At 43.6% G+C, this 24,949-nt stretch overlaps 2 protein-coding genes across 15 annotated transcripts in view; both read left to right on the top strand.

Annotated features, from left to right (window-relative positions):
- Positions 1–1,948, top strand: part of LOC100764952 (GON-4-like protein) — a 46,621-nt gene extending 44,673 nt beyond the window's left edge. The window contains exon 19 of the mRNA XM_035450509.1: positions 1,914–1,948. Within this exon, the coding sequence (XP_035306400.1) occupies positions 1,914–1,933 (20 nt within the window). The 3' untranslated portion in view covers positions 1,934–1,948. The remainder of the gene's footprint in view (positions 1–1,913) is intronic.
- A 1,794-nt stretch (positions 1,949–3,742) lies between these two features.
- Positions 3,743–24,949, top strand: part of LOC100771675 (GON-4-like protein) — a 61,673-nt gene continuing 40,466 nt past the window's right edge. The window contains exons 1-10 of one of the 14 annotated variants that reach the window (XM_027393173.2): positions 3,743–3,826; positions 5,573–6,103; positions 13,142–13,333; positions 19,155–19,348; positions 19,977–20,051; positions 20,204–20,254; positions 20,838–20,888; positions 21,573–21,668; positions 22,792–22,911; positions 23,318–23,488. In XM_027393173.2, the coding sequence (XP_027248974.1) occupies positions 5,599–6,103; positions 13,142–13,333; positions 19,155–19,348; positions 19,977–20,051; positions 20,204–20,254; positions 20,838–20,888; positions 21,573–21,668; positions 22,792–22,911; positions 23,318–23,488 (1,455 nt within the window). In that variant the 5' untranslated portion in view covers positions 3,743–3,826; positions 5,573–5,598. The other 13 variants (XM_027393172.2, XM_027393170.2, XM_027393167.2 and 10 more) reach the window with 13 other exon arrangements.

Here is a 24,949-nt window from a genome sequence, read left to right as displayed (position 1 = left end):
GGTATGCCCTCTGTCATGTGGCAGTGTTTAAAGTACTTTGTAACAAATGTGGTCTGGACAATCTGGGGCCACTGGTAGTGGATCACTATTTACCCCTAGTACACGAATGGACTTTGTATCCACATAGAGGGGTTTTTCCAGACAGGGATTCTCTGTAGGTTTGTAGGTTTCCTGGAATTTGCTCAGCAAACCAGGCTGGCATCCACATCACAGAGATCTGCCTGTCTCAGCTTCCCCAGTGCTGTGATTAAAGGGGTGCACCACAACCACTCAACTTGTTTTATTTTATTAAGGCAAGGTTTCCCTCTCTAGCCCAGCCTGGCTGGAACTCAATATATGTCCCAGGCTTACTTTGAACTCAAAATTCTACCCCAGTTTCTCAAGTGCTGGGAAAAAGTGCCTAGAGCCACCATTCCTGGATGCTTTGTTTCTAGAGACCAGTGTCATTAGATTGCCCTGTCTGGCTTAGAAGTCGGAAGTGGTGCTAAGCTGGCTTTGAACTGGGTCTCCTAGGCTGGGCACGCATACATCACCACGTCAGTGTTGGATTTGTTTTTTGCTTTTCAGGGCTGGTGGTCCTGCCAAGAACCTTTGCACCACTCAGGTGTACATTCTTCCTCTGAGCTACTCCTTCAGTCTCACACCTCATTACTGACTCTTCTTTGGCAAAACACAGCCTCTCACTGTCACTAAGGCCAGTGTCCTACAGCAGAATCAGAATGACTAGGGCAGCAGTCAGGCATTGCTTCAAACCCTAGTGCTACCATGACTAGTTCATTTGGACTTCATGGTATTCCAAGGTTCATTCTCCTGGTCTGGAGAGTGCACATAATCATACCTACACTGGAAGACATGCTAAGATTACAGACAGCACAGTATATAAGAGCGAGTAATGCCGCCCCCACAGGCAACAGCACCGGTGAGTTCCCTTTTTCGAAAAACCAGACCAGGGAAACAGGGAACAAAGGCCCCGGAAGGGGCGCCTAGGCACTGCCAGGAGTCTCAGAAATAGACATCACGCCATCTCTCCGCCCGGCAGCGCCAAACGCCTTTTGGTAACACCGGCAAGGACCCCACCATTACGGTGCAGAACGAAGCTTGCAGGGCTAGCATTTTACCCCAGCCCTAGCAACCCTCTGACCGGCCTAAGGAGTGGCTTCCCTTTTGCTCCCCACCCCCGCACCCTTCTTTCCTGGAGGCCTCTGCCTCCCTTGACTGCCAGCCACACAGCCCATAGTCTCCACGCTGCCATCTTGAGGCCCCGTCCCCCTTGCCGCTTCCCTCTCCTGCAGCCCTCAGAAGTAGGAGGGGGAGGAAAGGGGCACCGCCCTGCATGCCCCAAGGGGGAGGGCTCGAACTACCCCACCTCTCTTCCTCCAGAAGGTGGGTTCACATCCTCCGCATGCTTGCCGTTTCTCACCTCCAGCCGTGCTGACAGTGCACCAAGGGTTTACGGTCAAGGTTTTAGCATCCCGGATTGCCTACCCTCCGTGGCACTCCGGCCTTGCCACCTCTGCAGCCCAAAGCTGAAACCCAGGCGCTGTCCACTGCCTGCCTTGTTGTCACTCACCACCTCAGACCCTATTCTAGCAGGGCTGGCAACTAGAGGCTCCCATCTGGACTTCACTCCCCGCCAATTCCTCAGCTACCTGGCTTTGCGCCGGCACTGATAGCCTCAAAATTAGTTTGTCAGACTCTACTTACCAAAGCTGGGGCGTATATTTGTGATCTCAGCCATGTTGTAATCAGAGGCTGTTGGTAGCAACACTTTTGCAGAGGTCAAACAACTTTGGGAATCTCGGTGAGTACCGAGGCCGCGGCTGTAGACCTCCGGATCAGGGGAGGGGAAGGTGCCTGGCAGACTGCCCCTGCGACAGTCGGATCCCTGGTTGCTAGCTGCACTTTCCTCTTAGGTGCTCCTGGGATGCTCTGAGCTAAGGATGCAGGTGCAGTCGGACTGGTCCTGATGCGAGATAAGCTCCGCCTCTTTCCGAAGGGCCCTCGGCAGAAGACTCCGCCTCTGCCCGAAAGTTTCCGGAAGCTCTTCGAGAGGAGACCCCTCCCACCGCCGAGTTTTCCCGAGGACAAGGTTCCGCCCACCCCCAGGCTGTGGGCGTTGGGGCTACAATTTCAAAGCCCAATAAGAAGTGTAGGTGTTGTGCTTCTTTAGTCGCATATTCCAGTGACTGTAGCACTCGAGTGGGTGAGGCAGGAGAGTCAAGGACGGCCTTGGCTAGGTCTCCAAATACAGAAGGGCAGGAAGACAATCGCTTTAGCGTTTTCTGCAGCTGTGACTCCAGTTGCCTGGGTTTATACGGATGGAAGCCGGACATGCTGGGTTCCAGAAGCTGTGAAAAACAAAATTCTATTGTTTCACTAATGATTGCTATTGCTATGTGCATTCCTGAAACAATAAAGGCAATTATGTAAACTAAACTTTAGAAACCGATTAAAGATCAAACTTGGGCAGAAGCGAGACGAAACTGAGTTTCAGGCCAGTACCCTGTCTCAAAGTAGCACAACAATAACAAAGGACCTAACATCCACTGGGCGGTGTGCTTTCAATCCCAGCAAGACAACCACAACAACGACAAACCAAAAACAAACCAAAATAACAAACAAACATACAAAAAAAATCCCAATAAAATAAAACAAAGCAAAACAAAAAAAAACATAAAACTCTCGCAAACACGAGGGACTTGACTGTGTACTGGGTCAATGCATGAGAAAGTGAGATTGGAATTTTAGATACCGAATCCTATTGATAACTGGGTACTTTTGTGATCATCTACCCAGCATGGCCAGAATCTGCCAACTGAAAAAAGTGATAAAATATCCATTGGACTCCAGGAGTTTTCATGGAGACAAAATCGCCTAGAGACAATGGGAGAATATTTTGCACAATGAAAAATATTATGTAGATATGATAACTGCCATACCTTGAGTTCAAGACTGCCTTTGTTTTTTTTGTATCTAGAGCATCCTTTTGAATTTTAGGAATTCTCTTCTTCCTATGTTCCAGGTATTTTGCGGGTAGGGTGATTAGTTGTCAACTTAAACTATAAATTCCCAACCCCCTGTTTTGAGTTGTATGTTTAAAGTTAGAGAAACCTAGGAAGTATCTTTCCTTTTTCCTTCCTCCTTTTTCCTTCCCTCCCTTCCTCCCTCCCTCCTTCCTTCTCTCCTTTCCTTCCTCCCATTATTCTTTCCCTTCGTTTTTGAGACAGGGTTTATCTGTGTATCCCTGGTTGTCCTCAAATTTGCCCTGTAAACCAGGCTGACCTCGAACTCTTGAGATGTGCCTGCAACTTCCCCTTGAATGCTGGGATTAAAGGCGTGGGCCACCACATCTGGCAGGGAAGTTCCTTTCATGTATTTATTTATAGACAGGACAGGGGGGAGTTGTGTTGAGAATAGCTTCGAACTCTTGATCATTGTGTCCCCACGCCCGAAGTGCTGCCATTATACGCGAGCACCAGCAAACTGGGTTTGTTTAGCTTTGGGATTCAAGCTCAAGAGTTTGCAGCATTCAAGGTAAGCACTTTAGCAAGTTACAGCTTTAATTGCCTGCCTGCCTGAGTGCCTCCGTGCTTGCCTGCCTACTTACCGGCCACCTAGCTGTCATATACTGTTACTCTTTCCCTTAACTGACGTATTAGCGCTGTGGCTTCAGGCTGCCCTAAAAGAAGATGGCGCCTATCGTTGTGCGCATGCTCCTTGACGTCCAGCCTACGCGCCTCGGGGTCGCGCACGTCAGGCAGTGCCGTTGCCTTACTTCCGCTGGTGCAGAAGCGGGGTTTCCGCGGGATCAGGCCGGCGTCCGAGGGTACTTGGTAGTGTGCGGTGGGGCGGGAAGAGGCACGTTAGACGAGGGACTCCGGGGCGGAGGCTGCCCAGGATGAGGGGCGTCTGCTCCGAGGCTGGGTGCGCGGTGCGTGAAGGGGATTGCGTAGCCGGGGTGTGAGTGTGTGTGTGGGGGCGGGCTTGGGCCAGTGTTGAGCGGTGAGGAGAGCGCAGCTAGGACTCCCTCTGAAATGTTTTCCCGGACGCCGAGGGCCCCACCCCCACCCCCACCCCCCGGGGTGCAGTACGGCGGGCGGATTGGCGTTCATCCACTTTGCTGATCTACCTCCTGGTCTCTAAGGAGCAGACTCTTGGAGCCACTGTTGTGTGAAGCCCTTTCAGCGATCCCCGCACAGTTCTGACAGAACAGCTGCTGGCTACTCCCTTCTCCCCGCACTCTTACTGCTACCCCCCTCCCTGAATCTCACGAAGTCATCTGTGAAATAAAGGAATCGCCTAGGTGATTCCCATTCCCCTTCTTGGTCACTTACCACCCTCCCTGACAGGATCAACGAATCTTCTCTGGGTCATTGAACTTTACCAAGAGAAGAACCTGGGTTGTTATGGTGAGGGCCTCCTTTAATGCCCTAGAGAAGGTGCATTGCAGAGGCTTAAGGTTATCTTCATAGATGAAACTTGGAGTCGGAGGGAACAAAGGCTGCCACTAGTAAGTTTCCTCTAGTACTGTTGAGTGCTCTTTCAGACTTGAAGGTTGGCAGTGAATTATTCTGTTCTTGGAACTCCTTGTCAAAGTGTTTTTGTGGGGAAGGATGCAACCAGAGAGAGGCTGGGGATGTACTCAGATGGTAGAGTGCTTACCTTCCATGCATAAGGCTTCGGTTCCCAATGCATAGAATGGCATGCTGTATAAACACCTGTAAGTGGAGGCAGCAGGGCCACAAGTTCAAAATCTTCCTGAGATAGAAAGCAAGTTAGAAGCCACTCCTCCAGTACCTATGTAAACGCTAAGTGCTTGGTCCAAACGCAGCGCAGCATTGTTCAAGCCCACGTTCATCCATTCACCTCTCAGGCAACAGTCAGTGAGTGCCGACATACCCACATGGTGCTGGGGCTGGAGACACCAGTTAAGGGTTCCCTTTTCTCAACCGAGTTCATATCCTAGCCTTTGCGGATGGAGAGCCAGAGATTACAAAAGTGATATGTGATATTGTAAGATTTACTTTTGAATTTTTGGATTCCATGTCTGTCTGTGGGCATTTGAATGTGAGTGTTAGTGGCCAGTTCCAGGCTGGCCTAGAACTTACCAGCTATGCTTTGAACTCATAGAGATCCACCTGCCTGTCTTCCTAGGCAGGGAAGAGAGGCCTGTACCATCTCTGCAAGCCTGAGGTAACAAGCTTAGCCTAGTCAAGGTACCATAATAATTCAGTTTGGAATTTGAATTGAGCTAGTGTCTCATCCTCCCCTAAAAATCCTAGGCATTTGGTGTCAAATTCTATGTTGATGAATGAGCTTGGGGATCATGAGATGAAAACTGATCAAATGTTATTATTGTTACTCCCCCATCCCACCCCAGGGTTGAAGCGTGTCCTGGAACTAACTCTGTAGACCAGGCTGTCCTTGAAGTCACAGATCTGCCTGCTGCCTCCTCCAGAGTGCTGGCATTAAAGGAGTACACCACCACCACCACCACCACCACCACCACCACCAGTTATTAATTACTATTAATACTACTGAGGTGACCAAGACTTGCCCTGTATCCTTTCAGGATGGACCAGAAGTGGGACTTGTACAATGTTGCCCTGTAAGAAGAGAAGAGCTACAGTGACAGAGTCTGTGCACCAGCAGGATAGCCAGGAGGGAGATGACTTAGACTTAGAGTCATCTGTGAAGCCTGAATCTGTCCAGCTTAAAGGTTTGGCGTCAGAGTCACTATCCTGGGATCAGCACCATGAGAGTGCAGTGTGCCCAGAGGTGGACTCCAGTCATGATGTAGAAAATCAGCTCAGCGTGGAGGATCCGTCTCTGCGCCCTAAGATGCTCACCCAGCATGGAAACCCACCTGTTTTGGAGGCTGTTGATGGAGCCATCGCTCAGGAAATCGCCCTTCCTTCCTTGGAGTCTTCTCATTCCCTGACTGTACACATGGATAAAGAGAGACTCCAGGCCACAGCCTCAAGGAAAGGGAAGAAAATTGTCTTCCCGCCTGGGCTGGTTACCAGAGAAGACCAAGGGGATCATCCTGTCATGGAGGAGCCTCCTTCAGGAGAGCCGGGTGAAGAAGTCATGGCAGAAGGAGGTAAGGGGGAAAGGTCTCGGTTGCTTTTTCCTTGCCTGTTTAGGTTGAGCATCCCTGATCTGAAGCTCTACACTCTAAAATGCTGCACACTTAACTTGATGCTATAAGTGACAAATCCCACACCTGACCTTAGGCGGAGGGCTGTGTCAGAATGCAGGCTTTCTTCGATCATTGTATGAGACTGTCTTCAGATGACAAAAGGGCAATCTGTGAGAAGTAAATGAGTTGCCTGTTTAAGCGTGGGTCCCATCTCAAGAAATCGTGAGTGTATATCTTCCTAAGGGACCCAGGCTTTTTAGTTAAGGGGCAGGTAGGTAACCTGTGCCACTTTGTTGTTTTCCTTTCCTCTTTTTGAGTGTTTCTCTCTACCTAGCTCTGGCTGTCCTGGAACTTACCCGCCTCTCGAGTGCTGAGAGTAAAGGTGTGGACCACCACCACCCCTGGCTTGTCTTTGCTCTCTGTGGTGCTTTTACAGAGAAGTGTTTCTTGACAGGATATTTTTGTGGTGTGGACTTGCACCTGGAACTGTTCTTCTCATTAAACACAGTGAACCTTATGAATGGGTCCAGATTTTCTCTCCAACTCTCTGTATTGTCTTCTGTTTCCCCCTCCCCCACTAAAAGAATTGATGTTAATGTGTATTTCTTTTGGATGCATATATATGTCCTTTGTACATTCCTGGTGACCATGGAGGCTAAGGAGAGTGTCAGAACCTTTGGAACTAACATTAGGAATGAACGGTTGAGCCTCCATGTGGCTGCTACCTATCAAACCTGGGTTCTGTTCAAGAGCTCCTGTTGCTCTTAATTTCTGAGCTATGTCTGTATTCTTTTCCCTCTCCGTTTCACTTTGAACCTTTGTTTTGTATATCTAGAGAGACGAACTATGAATAGTCTGTTAAATTGAGAATTTAGGCTGAGTGTTGGTGGCACACGCCTTTAATCCCAGCACTCGAGAGGCAAAGGCAGGTGGATCTCTGTGAGTTCGAGGCCAGCCTGGTCTCCAGAGCTTGTGCCAGGATAGGCTCCAAAGCTACACAGAGAAACCCTGTTTTGAAAAACCAAAAAAAAAAAAAAAAACAAAAACAAAAATACAATAAAAAAAGTTAAGAATTTATAAAGCTGGAAGACTATTGTTTGGACACTGAGAAAGGCTTTCCAGAGGTGATAAAATTCTTTGGACTAAAGGCTCTGAGAGCTGCAGTTTGACAGAGTGGTGGCATATACACCTAGGCTAGAGATAAAGAGACAGAGGAGGATGCTACAAAGTATATCAGAAGAATTAGGAAAAGGTTACTTACTCCAAGTGGCAGTTGTAAAGAACATTAGTTTTCTCACTTATGTGTTGTAATTTTTCTATTAGGTAACTTTATTAATAGGTAAGCAAAGCTAACACCATCTCTTACTTTGTTTGCAGTGCCAGAGATTGATTTTAGGGGATTGTACATACTAGGCATACGCTCTGTATCACAGTACTGGCCTCCTATTGATTTTCTCTCTCCTTTCAAAAAAGTTGCTTTTGGTTTTTAGGGATAATGTCTCTCACTGGAGGTCAGGGTGATCTGAAATTCATTTCTCAGGCCTGTCTGGGCTTCAGTATATGTCTTCTGCCTCTCCCTTCTGAGAGCTAAAGTTATGGTAATTACATATTGTGCTAGCATGCTTCATAGGATAAACTTCATTTATTTTTAGTTTTCAATATTTTCCAAAATGTACATATTTAAGTTTTTGATTACTATATGTGAGTTTGAAGGCAGATTATAGAGCAATACACTATATCTGAAGCCAAGGGATGGGATATATGGGATATAGGTCAATAGTTGGGACTCTTGCTTTACATATTCATGGCCCTTAATTTGACCCTTATTGGTGTGTGTATGTGTGTGTCTGTGTCTGTGTATTGTGTCTGATCATTGTAATTTCAGCTATTCCAAATAGTGTATACTATTTTTGTTTTTTCTCTCTCTTTTAAATTATGTTAATATTTATTCTGATGTATGCCAACCAGTTATAAGGTCAAATCTCTGTTAATAACTATCAGGAGGCAAAGAGAACAATTGTGAATAGAAGTTAGGGTTTTGACTGCAGGTGAGCCTCACCAACAGAATGCTCTTGTATCCATCAAGTCCACGCTCAGTGATAAGCATCTATCCTAGGGCCTCTGGTGTTCTGGGAATGCTTTGACTTGAGTTACAACCCCAGCTATGCCTTGTTTCTCCCTCTGAGCTCTTTAGCAACTAGCTTTGTTGGTTTTGGTTTTGCTTAAATTTTAATTACTTCATAAAAAAGGTTTATTTTCTGTGTATGAGTTTTTTGTCCACATGTATGTGTTTGTCCTCTCATGTCCATGTCTGGTTGTTAAGAGAGATCTGAAGAGGGCATCAGACAGCCTGGAACTGGATTTTCAGATGGTTTTGTACTGCCATGTCGGTGATGGATACTGAACTTAGGTCCTGTGGAAGAACATAAGTGTACTTTTAACTGCTGAGCACTCTCCCTCCCACCATTAGTCAAAAAACCAATTGTTTATTTTATGTGTGTGGGTCTTCTGTCTGCATATATGTCTGTGTACCAAATGTGTGCCTGATACCCACCAAAGCTGGAAGAGGGTGTCAAAGATTCCCTGGAACCTGAGTTTCAGATCTGTTGTGTGCTGGCATGTGGGTGCTGGGAATCCAACTTGGGTTCTCTGGAAGAGCTCATCATCGTTGAGCATCCCTACCACTACTTGACATCCAGGGTATTTATAAAGCAAAGGATGTTTGGAGTTCTTTGTTTTTCAGATTGATTTTTTTAGGGCTAGAGAGTGGTTTAAGAGCATTGGCTGTTCTTCCAGAGGACCCGGATTCAATTCCCAGTGCCCACATGGTAGCTCACAACTGTCTGTAACTCCAAGTCCAGAATTCAACACTCTCACAGACAGACAGACATACATACAACAAAACACCAATAAGATAAATAATTTTAAAAGTGATTTTATTTTTAGATTATGTACAGTGTTCTTCCTGCACGGATGCTTCCACATCAGAAGAGGGCACCAAATCTCATTATAGATGGTTGTGAGCCATGAAGTGGTTGCTGGGAATTGAACTCAGGACCTCTAGAAGAACAACCAGTGTTCATAACCTCTGAGTCGTCTCATCAGCCTCTTGAAGTTTGGAGGTCTGTAAGGTTTTTAAAACCCAATGTGGCTAAGTGAGAGGAAGAAAGTTTCAAAGAAAAAGAACTTTGTACCATGCATGATTTTGCTATACAAAAATGGAAGAGACAGGGAGGGAGGGAAATTAGTATATATGAATTAATTTCAAAAGAGTAATTGGGAGCAGGAAAGGTGGCTCAATGATTAAGAGCACATACTGCTCTTTCAAAGGACTGAAGTTAAATTCCCAACACTTAGTTTGAGTTGCTTACAGGTACCTATAACTGCAGCTGTTGGGTAGTTACAGCATCTCTGATCTCTGCAGGCACGTGTTCATGCCTGCAGAGATCAGAGGCATACATAAACACACACACACACACACACACACACACACACACACACACACAGAGTATTTTTTTTTTTTTTTTTAAAGGACAAAGTCTGGGGCTGTAGCTAAGTTCCTAGAGTGCTTGCCTAGCATTCATGAAGTTCTGGATTGAAGCCTCAGCAAGTCATAAAACATGGTGTGGTGGAGTACATCTGTAACTCTCAGCATTTAGGAGACAGCAACAGGCGGATCAAGGGTTCTAGTGCATCCTTGGCGGTGCATTTGTGGTTTTGAAGCCAGCCTGAATAGGAGTCCCTGCTTCATAAAACCAAACCAGAATTGTAGGCTAACTTGGAATAGTTCCAGATGTTTCAGGTGACAGAAGTTCCAGTGAGGAAAGCTCTGCTGTCAACCTGGATATGGGTACTTTGAAGAGCAATTTTATGTGGATTTAAAGGTGCTGGCATGTATTTCAAAATATTGTAAGCTGGGCGTTGTGGTGTTTGCCTGTAATCCAGGCACTCAGGAGGCTGAGATAGGAGGATTGCTGATAGATAGAGGCCAGTCAGGAGTACATTGCAAGATTCTGTCTCAAGAAAAGGTAAGGTGTGGGTATAGTGACCCATGCCTGGAAGCTCCCCACATGGGGGTGGAATTCAAGGTCATCTTTGGTTTTATAGTGACTTTGAGGTCAGCCTGGGTTACATGAGACCTGGCTTTGGAGAAAAAAATACAGTGCTGGGCACGCATGGCGGGACAGTCCTTTATTCCCAGCACTCAGGAGGCAGAGTCAGGCAGATCTCTGTGAGTTTGAGGCCAGCTTGGTGTGCATAGTGCCTTCCGGGACAGTCAAGGGGTGTGTAGAGGGACCCTGTATCCAAAACAATCAAAGGAAGAAGGGGAGGAAGCAGGACAAGTATGTATGTAGACATACCTGAAATTTCAGTGCCAGGGTGAGTTACTGTTAGTTGTTTCCAGCCTGAGCTGGCCTTGAGTTCACTGTGTATCCCAGACTGGACATAACTGAGAGCATGTCCTCCTTCCACTGTGTGGGTTCTGGGGATCAGACTTGGTTACAATCAACTTTGACCTGCTGAGCTATTTTACCAGTCCCTGATGGATTAGAGAGCAGTTACTACGGTCCTTGTTAAGCAAAGCCTGTTGCATGTTGCCAATGGAGGTGACTTTAGATTCTATAAACAAAAGGAGGCAGCAAACACATCAAAAACATTTTGGAAATGTAGAAAGTAGCATACACCTGTATGTGGTGGCATACACCTGTAATGTTTGCCTTTGGGAAGCTGAGGCAGGACGCTGTGTCTCCTGGCTGGCTTCAGCTATGTAGGGAGACCTTGTCTCAAAATAAAAACAAGGGTTCAGCCATTAAAGTTTGTACTCCCAAGCCATATATCAAAATAAAACCAAACAAACCACTCTCCCCAAGGAAACCCCAAACAAATGAATACAGAGTTCAGTGAGCATCAGACTTCTCCCCTTATTCTTGTGAAGTGATGAGCACTTGTTCAGGCTCTGCTCTGCCTCCTGCCCTCCACTCTTTCCCTCTGATCCCCTGTAGCAGCTCCTTGGGTGTGTCTCAGAGATATTTTGTGTATATGCAAGTGCTGATGCATTCTTTTTTTTTTCTTTTAAAACATTGGTTTCTTTTTATGTTTAACTATTTTCACTTTCTGAATTTCTTCTTTGGACTGGTCTGAAGTTAGTGAGTCATTTTCAGTCAATGTGCACAGTCTGTTACAGGTTAACTTGAACTCCTGTTCTACACTGTCCCTCTCCTCAGTGCTACACTTGACTCGTCTCAAAAAAAAAAAAAAAAAAAAAAAAGAAAAAGAAAAAGAAAGAAAGAAATTAGTTTTAAAGACCTGGTCTCATCATATAGCTTTGCTACCTGGCACTCATTCTGTATGCCAGGCTGGCCTCGAACCTAGAGATATGACTGCCTCTGCTTCCCCAGGATTTGGTTAATGGTGTTGCCAAACTCTGCTGTTTGTTTATTTGTGTGCTTGTGTCTGTTAGTGCATGTGAGGATTTGGAAAGCAAAGACAGCTCCCAGGAATAGTGTTTTTTTTTCTCTCCTTCTCTTTCTCTGTCTCTCTCTGTGTGTCTGTCTCTCTGTCTCTCTTGTGAGACAGTTTCACTTTGTAGTCCATACTGGCCTGCAGCTCACAGAGATCTTCCTTCTTCTGTGTTCCCATTGCTGACATGTGCCACCTAGCATATGAGTCTTCCTTCTCCTGAAACTCCCTATGTACATCAGATTGTCTTCCAATTTACAGTGTTGACCAGTTGATTTTCATGTTTCTTTTTGGCAGTATGTATTTAATGATTAATGGTATATTAATTTATTTGTAAAATTAATTATAGAGTCAGGAATGTCTGCTTTTATTTGTTTATCTATTTACTTTTTTATTTTCAGACCTAGCCTCGCTATGGAGCCTATGCCTTAAACTCAATATCCTTCTGCTTCAACCTCCCCAGTGCTAGGGTCATAGTTGTGTGCCAGTATGCCTCAGACAGTTTTCATTTTTACAATTTTTAAATTTTTATGTCTGTTGTTAGTAGTTTCTATTGTTCTGTTGTTTCTATTGCTGTGAAGAGACACTATGGCCAAGGCAGCTCTTATAAAAGAAAATATTTATTTGGGTCCTGGTTTATAGTTTTAGTGGGTTAGTTCAGTGTCACCTTGCTGTGGTGGATGACAACATGATGGCAAGTGTGGTGCTGTAGCAGTAGCTGAGACCTTTACATTTCCCGTCCACAGACAAAGAACCACTGGGCCTGGCATGGGCTTTTGTGAAACCTCAAAGCCCACCCCCATTGCTACTCTTCCTCCAACAACACTGTATCTCCTAGTCGTTTGAATCCTTCTCAAACAGTTCACAACTGAGGAGTAAGCATGCAAATATATGAGCCTATGGGGGTCATTCTCAATCAAACCACAGATAGGTGTTTTGCCTATCTGTATACCAGGTGCATGCCTATGCCTGTAGAGGGCAAAAGAGGGCATTAGATCACCTGGAATTGTAGTTACAGGTGGATGTGAGTTGCAGTATGGGTGCCAGGAATTGAAAGAACAGCCATTGCTCTTAATCTCTGATCCAGCTCCTACCTGGGACATTTTTATATCTTTTTCTGGTGTTAATGTAGGGTTAATAGTCAAGTCTAAATACATGTCTCTATAATGATCTGATAGTGTTGTGAATTGAACCCAGAGCAGACATATGTACTAGGCTAACTATTTACCACTAAACTAAATCCCCAAAAAGGTCTTATTTTTCTTAGGAAAGCATAGGGTTCAAAGCATATTTGAATTCAAAATGTTATTGCAGCAGTTATCTAGTTCATTCTGTGAATTATAGGTGAATAATTTGGATCTGAATTTTCATTTCGTTATTTGTTTTTGGGAGCCTATCTTGAAGAGAAGGGAAAGCCTATGTGTATAGTATGCTTAATGAAGGTGTCTAACATGAAGATCTTAGGAAAAGATGCTAATTCTGCAGTAGCACGTGATTAAGAATGAGCAGAGTGTGGAGCATTGTTTGCGATTCTTTTAGGAAAACTTGAGATGCATTCTGGAGGGGAGTTACCTTTTCTGTCATCTGGCAGCCAGTCTGCAAAACCAGGAGCCCAGCCTAGGAAACCATTCCAGCCAGATGGTTCTGCCTTTCCTCAAGAAAAGCCACTCAGAACTGTGGTTCACCAGACTGAGGAAGAGAAGGAGGATGGTGGACTCTTTATTCCAATGGGTAGGCTTTCTTTTTCTTTTTAATTAAAACAGAACAAAACAAAAACAATTGAAGCAGCATCAAAGCAACAGACTATTGAAGCACATAATACGTATGTAGTAACTGCACACATCAGCTGGCTGGGGTTTTCTGTCAAGGTAATGGCAGCATCTGGAACTTAGAGACCAACCTTGTCTTCCCTTTCAGTTCCTAGTTGAACACCTTGGTAGTAATAAACCCTGACTTCTACTAGCATGTGTTCATTCAGCCTCTTTGTCTTTATAAAACAAATGGGATTAGCTGTATTTGCTTTTGGTGGTTGTTTTCTACTCTGTGTTTTTTTGTTTGTTTGTTTGTTTGTTTGTTTGTTTGTTTTTCGAGACAGAATTTCTGTGTGGCTTTGTAGACCAGGCTGGTCTCAAACTCACAGAGATCCACCTGCCTCTGCCTCCTGAGTGCTGGGACTAAAAGGCGTGTGCCACCACCACCCGGCTCTACTCTGTGTTTTATGTATGAATTCATACTACCAAAATTCATTTGGGGCTGGAGAGATGGCTCAGCGGTTAAGATCATGGGCTGTTCTTTCAGAGGATCCGGGTTCAATTCCCAGAACCCACGTGGCAGCTCAGAACTGTCTGTAACTCCAGTTCCTGGGGATCTGACACCTTCACACCAATGCACATAAAATAAAGTTAAATTATTTTTAAAAAATTCATTCATACTGCCTAAAGTTGTAGATTGTTCGTTTTATTGCTGTTTAATGTTCTGTTGTTTGAATATTTTACCCTTGAGCCATATTACCAGCATTTTAATTTTTTGTTAGGTTATTAGGAGTATTTGCAAATCATGGAAAATGGGTGCTGAACTTCATAGGAAACACTTTTTGATGTTGGGTTTCACGTGGACAGCCAAGGTGTCCTCAGATTTAAGACACTTCTGCCTTTGTTTATGCACTATGGCTTATTTATTATTCACTTATTTATTATTTATTTATTTATTTACTTATTTATTTCAGCCAGGGTCTGTCTGTTATGTAGCTCTGGCTGTCCTGGACCTTACTGTGTATACCAGGCTAGCCTCAAGCTCACAAAAATCTACATGCATCTGTATTCTGAGTACTGGAATTAAACACACAGCTGGGATTTAATTAATTAATTAATTAATTTTTTAAAAAGATTTTATTTATTTATATGTATACAACATTCTGTTTCCATGTATATCTGCACATCAGAAACGGGCACCAGATCTCATAATGGATGGTTGTGAGCCACCATGTGGTTGCTGGGAATTGAACTCAGGACCTCTGGAAGAGCAGTCAGTGCTCTTAACCTCTGAGCCATCTCTCTAGCCCCCTAATTTTTTTATTTTTAAAGAAAGCTTTATTTATTTGTTTGGTTATTTATAGTAAGGGTGACTCTATGTAGTCCTAGCTGGTCTGTAGATCAGGCTGACCTTAAACTCATAGAAGTCCACTTGCCGTGCGTGCGTGCGTGCGTGTGTGTGTGTGCGCCATGTATGTGTGGGTGCCTCTGGAGGTCAGAAGAGGGCATTGGATGCCTTGGAGCTGGAATTAGGGTTGTTGTGGACTGCCAGATGTTTGTGCTGGGACTGTCCTTTGGATGAACAAGCGCTCTTAATATTTGAGCCATCTCTCTAGCTCTTTATTTTATTTTTGTTTTTAATTAAGGGATACAAGTTTTTTTAATTAATTATTTACTTATTTTTGTGCGTGTATGTGTGTGGGCACTCCAGCCATTGCATACATGTGAAGTCAGAAGACAGTGCTTCAGAAATTATCTTCCTCTATCTGTAGGTCTTGGGGGTTGAACTCAAATTGTCAGACTTGGCTGCAAGTGCCATTACCTGCCGAGTCACCCTTGTGGCCAATGGGACTTTTTTTTTTTAAGTGAAGGTGAGTTTATATATTTCTGTTTGTTTGTTTGTTTGTTTGTTTGTTTGTTTTTCGAGACAGAGTTTCTCTGTGGCTTTGGATGCTGTCCTGTTACTAGCTCTTGTAGACCAGGCTGGTCTCGAACTCACAGAGATCCACCTGCATCTGCCTCCTGAGCACTGGCTTGTTTTATATATTTCTTTTATTTATTATGTTTTTATGTCCTCTCTCCAGAAATCTTTACCTACTTTTACATCGCAGAATATTTTCTCTTGTCTTCTAGAAATTTTACAATTTGAATTTTTACCATGTGTGTTTGTTTTGTGGAAAGAATTAAGATACTTGTTTTCGGATGGGTGTGGTGGGGCAAGCCTTTAATCCCAATACTCTTAGGCAGATCTGTGAATTCAAGGCCAGCCTGGTCTATTTAGTAAGACCTTGTTGCAAATAACCAAAACAACTAAATAATAAATAAATATACAAACAAATTGTTTGAGGGGCAGGATGGATGAGTATGGGTTTTTATCCTAGTACCACTTATTAAATTGTTTTTAAGGTACCTGAACTTTTTTTTTTATACATAAAGCCTGTGTGATTTCGTTTTTTGTTTGTTTGTTTTTTTTGTTTGTTTGTTTTTCGAGACAGGATTTCTCTGTGTAGCTTTGGAGCCTGTCCTGGCATTCGCTCTGGAGACCAGACTGGCCTTGAACTCACAGAGATCCGCCTGCCTCTGCCTCCTGAGTGCTGGGATTGAAGGCGTGCGCCACCAACGCGTGGTGACTTGTTCGATTTGTTGTAGCAATATGGTTATTGGTGTGTGTGTGTGTGTGTGTGTGTGTGTGTGTGTGTGTGTGTGTGTGTGTGTTAGCATGTGAGTGCATGTGTACTCCTGCAGTGAATGTACATTGAAGTTCATATGTAGACGTCCCTACACAATCCTTAGTTCTGTCCTTCCACAGTGCCATCTAAATCTAACTCAGGTCATTAGGCCTTCATGACAATTGCCCTTACCTGCTCAGCCATCAGCCGTTTTGTTAACCTGAGATATATAATATAATTTATATAATATATATAATTTTCTAGGGGAGAGGATTACTTCGTAGTCCAAACTGGATATAAACTTGTGGCAATTTTATGCCTCATAAAAGGTGGAATTACAAACAAGTGTGTGCCATCATGCTTGGCTGTTGTGTGATGATCAGAAGACTCCTTTGGATTTCTTTAGTTTTCTACTCGATATCTTTTGTTTCAGTTCAGTCCTAGACCCAACATTTCACTTTCTTATTTATGGTCCTTAGTCCTTTCTACTCAGACTCCTCCTTGTCTTTAGTTACTTTATAGTTTTTTCTCTCTCTCTCTCTGTTTTTGTTTTTTGCTTTTTTTTTTTTGAGGCTGGGTTTCTTTGTGTAGCATTGGCTATCCTGGAATTCCCTTTGTAGACCAGGCTCTAACTCAGAGATCTACCTGCCTCTGCCTCCCCAGTGCTGAGATTAAAGGTGTGCATCACAACCGCCCGACTGGATTATGTTTTTAAATGACATCAGGTAGTGTTTATTTTTTTTAATATTTTATTTATTTATTATGTATACAACATTCTGCCTCCATATATGCCTGCGCGCCAGAAGAGGGCACCAGATCTCAATACAGATGGTTATGAACCACCATGTGGTTGCTGGGAATTGAACTCAGGACCTCTGGAAGAGCAGCCAGTGCTCTTAACCTCTGAGCCATCTCTCCAGCCCCTCATGTAGTGTTTATATGTGTGTATTTGTGTGTGGGTGTGGGTGTGGTCCATAGCGTGAACATGGTGGTTAGAAACACAACCTGGGGGAATTGGTTCTCTGCTTCCACCATGTGAGTGTTGGGGATAAGACTCAGGTGTTTGGCTTGGCAGAAAGAAAGCATCTTTACCAGTTGAGCCATTTCACCTGCTCCAATTAATACCTTTTAGTCTTTATTCTGTTTAGTGTGTGTTTGTGCACAGACATGCATGAGTATGTGCTCCATGACAGTGGTGTGGAGGTCAAGTCATTAGGCTTGTTGAGACCCGCTTGGGGTCGGGGGTTCAGGTCCCAAAGAGCATGTGTGGAGACGGGGGTAGGAGGGTGGGTGTGGCAACAACAGACAGGATCTGAAGGTGAATCAGGATGGCTGCCAGCAGCATTTATTGAAAAAAAAAATACAACTTTCATACTCTATGGTTGCACATAGAGATAAATGGGAGACAAGGGGCATGTGAGCTGGGGTGTAGTTTGAGATCAGGGATTGAGGAGTCTAGCATTGATCTCGACAAGCTAGTGGGCACCAATTATATGTAACTGGAAGGGCCAAGTTCTTGCCAATGCTGAGGAGAATGACTGCTTTAGCACGAAGGAACTTTCCTCCAGCTTCTGAAGGCAATGGAAACCCTTATCCAAATGCCTGCTCTTGGTAAAAGGACTTCTTCTGGGGACCAGACACTAAACTACAATTTAAGAGCAGTTTTTATTCCTCAAGAGGATAAGCACTGAGCTGTTTCCTTTTGTGTCTTAGTCTTACTGTATGGGTCTGTTCCCATCATTCCCTCCCAAAAGGGAAGGCCCTGATGTCTTACTCTTTTCACACTGTACTATACCGTTCTGATTTCTCTACACCATTAACTGAACTCTTGACCTTAATGGCTTCAGGCTCTGGATCTGAATGTAGTCATTTCATCCTTGGGATCAGGTGTATTTAGTAAATTTCTTACCCTTATTTTTTTATTTTTTTCTAAATATTTTCCTAAGTCTAACTTAATAATATATATTTATCTATGGATTTTCAAAAAATTCTGCATCATAAATTTCCTGCTTGCATGTGTTTCTATGCACCATATGCCTGTAGAAGCCAGATGATGGCATCGGATCCTGCGGATCTGGAGTTACAGGTAGTTGTGCGCCACTATGTGTGTTTCCAATTGAATCTCCTCTAGAAGAGAAGTCCATGCTTTTAACCACTGAGCCATCTCTCTATCCCCACCTCCCACCCCACCCCCCCTTTTTTTTTTTTTGAGTTAGGGTTTCACTGTGTAGGTAGCCCTGGCTAGACTGAAACCTGTGTAGACTAGGTTGGCCTTTGGCAGATCTATCTGCCTCTTTCTGGGATTCAAGGTGTGTGGTCAGTGTGCCCAGCATAGCAGAGGTTCTTTATGTTGCTCATGTCATTCTCTATGGACTCTACTGGCCTGGAACTTGTACTATGTCTTCTCATCCCAAGGTGTTACAGATTTGCCATCAGATCTGGCAGGGACATTTTTTCTGTTTCAGTTTTCTCATCTGTACAATGGGAAAATGAATAGTTTCTATCAAATATCAAATAGTTTGCAGTATGTTTCATGAGTTTTAGGTTTTTTGTTTTTTGTTTTTTTCATTTGTTTTCTGTTCTTTGGGAATGTTTTGTTTTTGGGGGTTTTTTGTTCGTTTGTTTGTCTGTTTTGAGACAGGGTTTCTCTATGTAGCCCTGGCTGTCCTGGAACTCACTCTGTAGACCAGACTGGCCCTGAACTCAGAGATCCATCTGCCTCTGCCTCCTGGGTGCTAGGATTAAAGGTGTGTGTCACCACTGCTTGGCTTGTGTTAGCTAATTTTTTTTTACTTTGTTCTTTCAAGACAGGGTCTCAATATTTAGTTCTGCATGTTCAGGAACTCACTATGTAGACTAGGCTGGCTTTGATCTCAGAAATCTACCTGTCTCTGCCCCCCTAGTGCTGGCATTCAAGGTGTTTGCTACTATACCCAGCCATGTGTTAGGTATTATGACCAGTGGCATAGTACCATTACCAGCTCCATAATATACCACCATTGCCACATGATGGTGTGTGATTTTCAAGTTAGACAGCAGGCAGGTTGGTTTCTTTCCACTGTTGGTTGGGGGCCGAGTTCCTAGAGAAGTTGTTTTGGAGATTCTAGGACTTTCTTCTTGGTTCATTTGCAGAAAGACAAGAGAATGAAGAAAGTGATAGAAGAAAAAAAACTAAAAAGGGTACCAAGAGGAAACGAGATGGAAAGTGTCAAGAACAAGGGACGATGGCACATGACCTAAACCTGGATGACATGCTGGATCGTACCTTAGAGGATGGTGCTAAGCAGCACAATCTGACAGCAGTCAATGTACGGAACATCCTGCATGTGAGTAGCCGTGGGCAGCTACATATTTCACCTAGAAACTTTCCATCGAGAACAAATAAGTAGACCTGTAACTCCCCTGACTCCAGGTGTATGAATTAGCAGTTTTGTTGGTTAAGTGTGACAAAATGTGTTCCATCTAAGGATTAGGTTTCTCTTTGCACTCAGCACAAGTGAGAAGTCTGAACAGGAGTTAAGATGAACTGCCCATACCTCCTTCCACTGATCTGATTAGTAAGATTCCTATTCAGAAAAACATCCATAGTAGTAGTGCTTTGTGCATGTGTGAAGAATGCCTTTGAGAGCTAGAAGAGTAATAGCTTAGCATGCACAACAGGCAAGATCAAAAATTAATGCCTTTGATGCATAATTTTCTTCCACCTCTTACCTGGTTCTGTGTATTTCTGTCCCAGTAGCAGGTAATGACTGGGACCATTTGCTGCAACATTTTTTCAAGGTTTGCTTCTGCCTTCTTTATCTTGAGTTGTTTTTCTTGAGCTCAGTTTGAGGATCTAGCTACTGTTTATGCTCCACAGAGATCTATCTATGTCAAGTGGCAGTTAAATAGAAATGAATATTATCTAGATGACAAACTCTTGGCATAAAGTGGGATTTCATCTCTCTCCTCCAGGAAGTAATTACAAATGAACATGTTGTAGCCATGATGAAAGCTGCCATCAGTGAGACAGAAGACATGCCACTGTTTGTGAGTAGCCTCTTGTCACTGTTTCCATGTCATGGAAATTTTCCAGTGTGGGAGGTCATGTAGGATTTTGTAAACAACTTGACACATCTCAGATTGGAAAAAACACACTGTAAGTTTTATTGACCATTTTCTTCATGTATCTCCCTTCTTAGGAGCCTAAGATGACGCGCTCTAAACTGAAGGAAGTGGTGGAGAAAGGAGTGGTATGTGTTGTGAGTTTCTCTTTACCTAGGGAAATAAAATCTCATTCTTGGTTGTTCATAGATAAGGAATACATGAACAGTATTGTTCTGGGTTTGCTTTTTGAAAGAATTATGTTGGCTGAGGCTCTTAGCTCAATGTGAGAATGCTTACCGGATATACATGGGATTGCAGTGTGAACCACCCTGTCCAGGTTTTCATGCTGTGCCCTGGCATGAATCAAGGGCAACCAAGTTACATCCTGGGATAGTGCTTTTTTCATTGTCTTCTGTGTAGCTTTGCTGTTGCTGCTATTGTTTCTGTTGCCGGTGGTGGGTTGGTTGAGTCAGGGTCACACACTGTGACCCAGGCTGCTGACCTGGAACTTACTATAGCCAGGCTGCTCTGAGCTTTTCGCACTCTTCCTCTCTCAGCCCTGCAAGTGCTGGAGTTATAAACCCCACAGTTATTTGAGAATATGATGCTCAGTGACAGTCAACACCAATAGATCATTGTAGCTACTTATGAAGTGGTTAGATATAGTTCTTTGTGATTATCAGTGAAAGGAAAACAGATACATGATATTACTCACATTCTTTTTGATAGGTAATTCCAACCTGGAATATTTCACCAATTAAGACAGCCAATGAAATTAAGGTAAGCTTAGAAGTCTTGTTACCCTTTTTCTAAAATACTTCATCAGTTTTGAAACGTAACTACTTTCTCTATATTCACTATTTTGTAGATATGCCTTTTCTTTTTCTTTTTCTTTTTTTATTAGAGGTTTGGGTTTTTCCATGTTTACACCTAACCTTCCACCTAATGGAATCATGAAAACCCTGCTGTGTTGTTGATGTGACTTAACATTGGGCTCACAGATTTCTTTTTTCTCCCTAATATAGTCACTTCTTTTTCCAAATGTGTGTGACTTGTGCCTCCCTCCCTCCCTTCTCTCCCTCCTTCCCTCCTTCCTTCCTATCCTCCTCCCCTCCCTCCCTTTCTGCCTCCCTCTCTCCTCTCCCTCCCTCCCCCCACCTCTCTTTCCCTCCCATCTGTCCTCTGCTGCAGCCAGAATCCAGAGCCTTATGCCTGGTTAGCATGCATCTGTCTCTGAGCTTTCTATTCTCCAGCCCTGTTCCATTTCTTTCTCTTTGTTATTTCATATTTACTTATTTATTTTGTGTGCTGAGTGGTGGAAGCACCTGTCATAGCATGTATTGGCTCTCTCCTTCTACCATACTGGTCCTGGGGATTGAACTTGGTCATTGGGCTTGTGCCTCTAGCTGCTGAGCTAGAGGCTGTCTTCCCCCACCCCATTGTTTTGTGTGTCTATTAAAGCAGCCTCCACAGTTTGTGGATATTCACCTAGAAGAAGATGACTCCTCAGATGAAGAGTACCAGCCAGATGAAGAAGAGGAAGATGAGACTGCTGAAGAGGTTAGTGAGTGTTCATTGTTGCCGAAGAAAAGAATTGGGCTTGATAAGGATGGGCTTATTTGGTGACCCATTGTCACCCATTCTATAGAGATGATTGAGACATGGTTCTCTTTTCTAATAATTTCTTTGCTGGAGGTGTTTCTCTGCTCTTCAAACTCCCTAAATATTTAGGCTTACATTGTGAAATGGAACACATATAACACAAAGATAAAGTATACTCCCAGCACTTGTGAATGGAGTTCAGGTTTATCCTCAGCTGCACAGTATGTTCTAGACTCTGTATTAGAAACCAACAGAGGAGTGTACCGTCCTCCCCCCTCCCCCCTTGATGTCTTGATAGTTATTTGCTGTTTTCTTTATAGATCTACCACCTAAAAAATGCATGTCTATGTACTGTGGTGTAATTTTTCTTGTTTTTGAGCTTCATCATTATTTTCCTATTTTATTTTATTTTTTGAGAAAAGGTATCAGTGTGTGGCCCTGGCTGGCTTGGAGTTCCCTAGGTAGATCAGGCTAGCCTCAGACTCAAAGAGATCCTCTTGCCTCTACCTCCTGAGTTCTGGGGATGAAGCTGTTTGCCTTCATGCTTGGATATTAACACTTCAGAAGGGGTCTTCTTTTTCTCCTTCTGTTTTTTTCTGTTAATCCCTTTGACAGTTTATAATGAAGATGAGGCTGTCGATCTGATCCCTGCCGTCTTTCCCTCTTTAGGATATTAAGTCATTGAAAATTCATTTTCTTTCTAAAATGTATATAGTATTTTTGTATATAGTACATGTATTCTTTCTATGACACAATTATTTTATGTATTATATATTGATGTGTGTATATATGTACACATACATCTGAGTGTGGGCTGTGTTGTTTGTGTGTGCATGCCACAGTTTGCTTGTGGAGATCAGAGGATATTCTGGTAGGAGTTGATTCTTACCTTCCACCATGTAGATCTTGGGAGTCGAGGTCAGGTCGTCAGGCTTGGTCTCATACTCCTAGTCAATTGCTGTGCCATCCTGGCAACCCGAATTCCAGATGACTGGTATTTTGTGATTTATTCTGTTGTGACATTTCGTGCTCCGGACTGAGGTTGGGGCACACACGTGAGAGTGCACTGGGTTTGTTTTAGAGCTTATTGGAAAGTGATGTTGAAAGCACTGCTTCGTCTCCACGTGGAGTGAAGAGATCCAGACTGCGAGCGTCTTCTGAAGTGGCTGAGACAGATGAGGAGAGTGGCATGCTGTCAGAGGTAACCCTAGCACCAGACAAGGGAGACTTTAGACATATATGTGAGCAGTGGCTTCTTTTATAAGTGGCGGATTTACCAGTGGTAATGGTGGGTTGTCACCTTTTCAAAGTCCCTTGAGAGAATGAACAGCTAAGAGACGACTGAGACCTAGTCATGGTCAAGGAGGTTTTCTGAGTTCTCGTTAAGGGTCAGATGTGTGCAACCCGTGTTTTAAGTACTGTCTTTAAAGCCAAGTAGTTTTCTGTTTCTCTCGCTCAAGTAGGATGAGACCTAGTTAGATCCGTGTGTTGAAATGGCCATTCACCTGTCTCCATCTAGAAAAGAGGAAAATGGCCACATTGACTGCATGCAAAGACCGACCTTCCCTGTCTTGCTTTCTTCCTAACACAGTGTCCTTTTTAACCAGGTTGAGAAAGTCACCACACCTGCTGTTAGGCACATCAGTGCTGAAGTAGTGCCCATGGGGCCCCCACCTCCTCCAAAGCCAAAGCAGAGCAGGGATAGTGCTTTCATGGAGAAGTTAAATGCAGTAGATGAGGAGCTGGCTTCTAGTCCTGTCTGCATGGATTCTTTCCAGGTGAGCACCATGACTCTGAATTGCTGAGAAATTCAGTCATGGTTGTTTAACTTCTCACTCTCAGATATGGAGATGGGGCGGACAGAGCGATTTTCATTTTAAATTTTCATGTCGTTGTCATGGTGTCATTTGTCTTTGATTCTCTTGCTTAGTTTGTGCTGTTTTTCTCAAGTAAAAGTGGTAGTGTTTCTGTTTTTCATTATTATTACTATTTTGTTAGTTATTAGTTTAATGATTATAATTAATACAATTATAATTATTCACTTTGGCTTTTGGAGACAGTGTCTCTCTGTGTAGTGCTGGCTGTTCTGGAACTATCTCTGTAGACCAGACTGGCCTCAAATTGAGAGATCCACCAGTCTCTGCCTCCCAAGTGTTGGAATTATAGGGGTTCATCACTGAGCCTGGCTGGTTTTTTTGTTTGTTGGTTTGTTCTTTAGAGACAGAGGTTTACTACGTAGTCCTTGAAGCCCTAGAACTTGATATGTAGGCCTAGCTGTTCATACACATAAGTCCATTCTCATGCCTTAGGTTCCTAGAATGCTGTGATTATGTGTATCAACCAGCATGCCTGATGGAGAATGGTCCTTTCTGAGAAAGGAATAAATTATGGGACAATATTTAAAATTGGGAAGATATGATGGACTTAGTGGCACATGCCTTTAATCTCTAAAACCAAAATAAAAAAATGTTAATGTGAAGGAAACCTAAAATATTTGAAAATATTTGGAAATCACTTTTTGATAAGTGACTTTCACCTACAATAAATTTAAAAATTCTTAGAATTCTGATGTTGGACAGATGGCTCAGTGATTAGGAACAGTGATGCCAAGGGTGTTGGTGGTAATGGGTGGTGGTGCACATCTTTTAACCTAGCACTTGGGTGGCAGGGGCTGGAGGACCTCTGAGTTCCAGGCCATATTGGTCTACAGAATGAGTTCCAGGACAGCCAAGGCTACACAGGGATACCCTGTCTTGAGAAAAAACAAAACAACCACAAACACTGGCTGTTCTTCCAAAGGACCTCAGATTCAGTGCTCAGCAGTCTGCAGCCGTGTGGTAGCTCACAACTGCCTAAAACTCCAGTTCAGTGGTCCTGCACCCTCTTTTGGCCTTTGTTGGCAATGCTTGTAAATGCTAAATATGCCTGCAAAATTACCCATGCATGTTAAAAAAAAAAAAAAAGGCTATAAATTAAGGGCTAACAAAGGGTTCAGCAAGTAAAAATACTTGGCGACCAAGCCTGAGGATTGATTTTATTTCCCAGAATCCACCTGGTTTAAGGACATCCCATAAGTTGTTCTCTGACTGCCACATGCTCCTCAGTACGTGAACAAACACAATACGTAAATGCTCTATAAATTTCCTTGCTGGGCATGCTGGCACATGCCTTTAGTCCCACAACTAAAAAGGCAAAGGCAAATGGATTTTGTGAGTTTGAGGCCAGCCTGGCCTACATTA

The sequence above is a fragment of the Cricetulus griseus genome (genome assembly GCF_003668045.3).
Source record: "Cricetulus griseus strain 17A/GY chromosome 1 unlocalized genomic scaffold, alternate assembly CriGri-PICRH-1.0 chr1_0, whole genome shotgun sequence".
Taxonomy (NCBI): Eukaryota; Metazoa; Chordata; class Mammalia; order Rodentia; family Cricetidae; genus Cricetulus; species Cricetulus griseus.
Note: the sequence above shows the minus strand (reverse complement) of the source record. Positions and strands in the feature narration are given on the sequence as shown.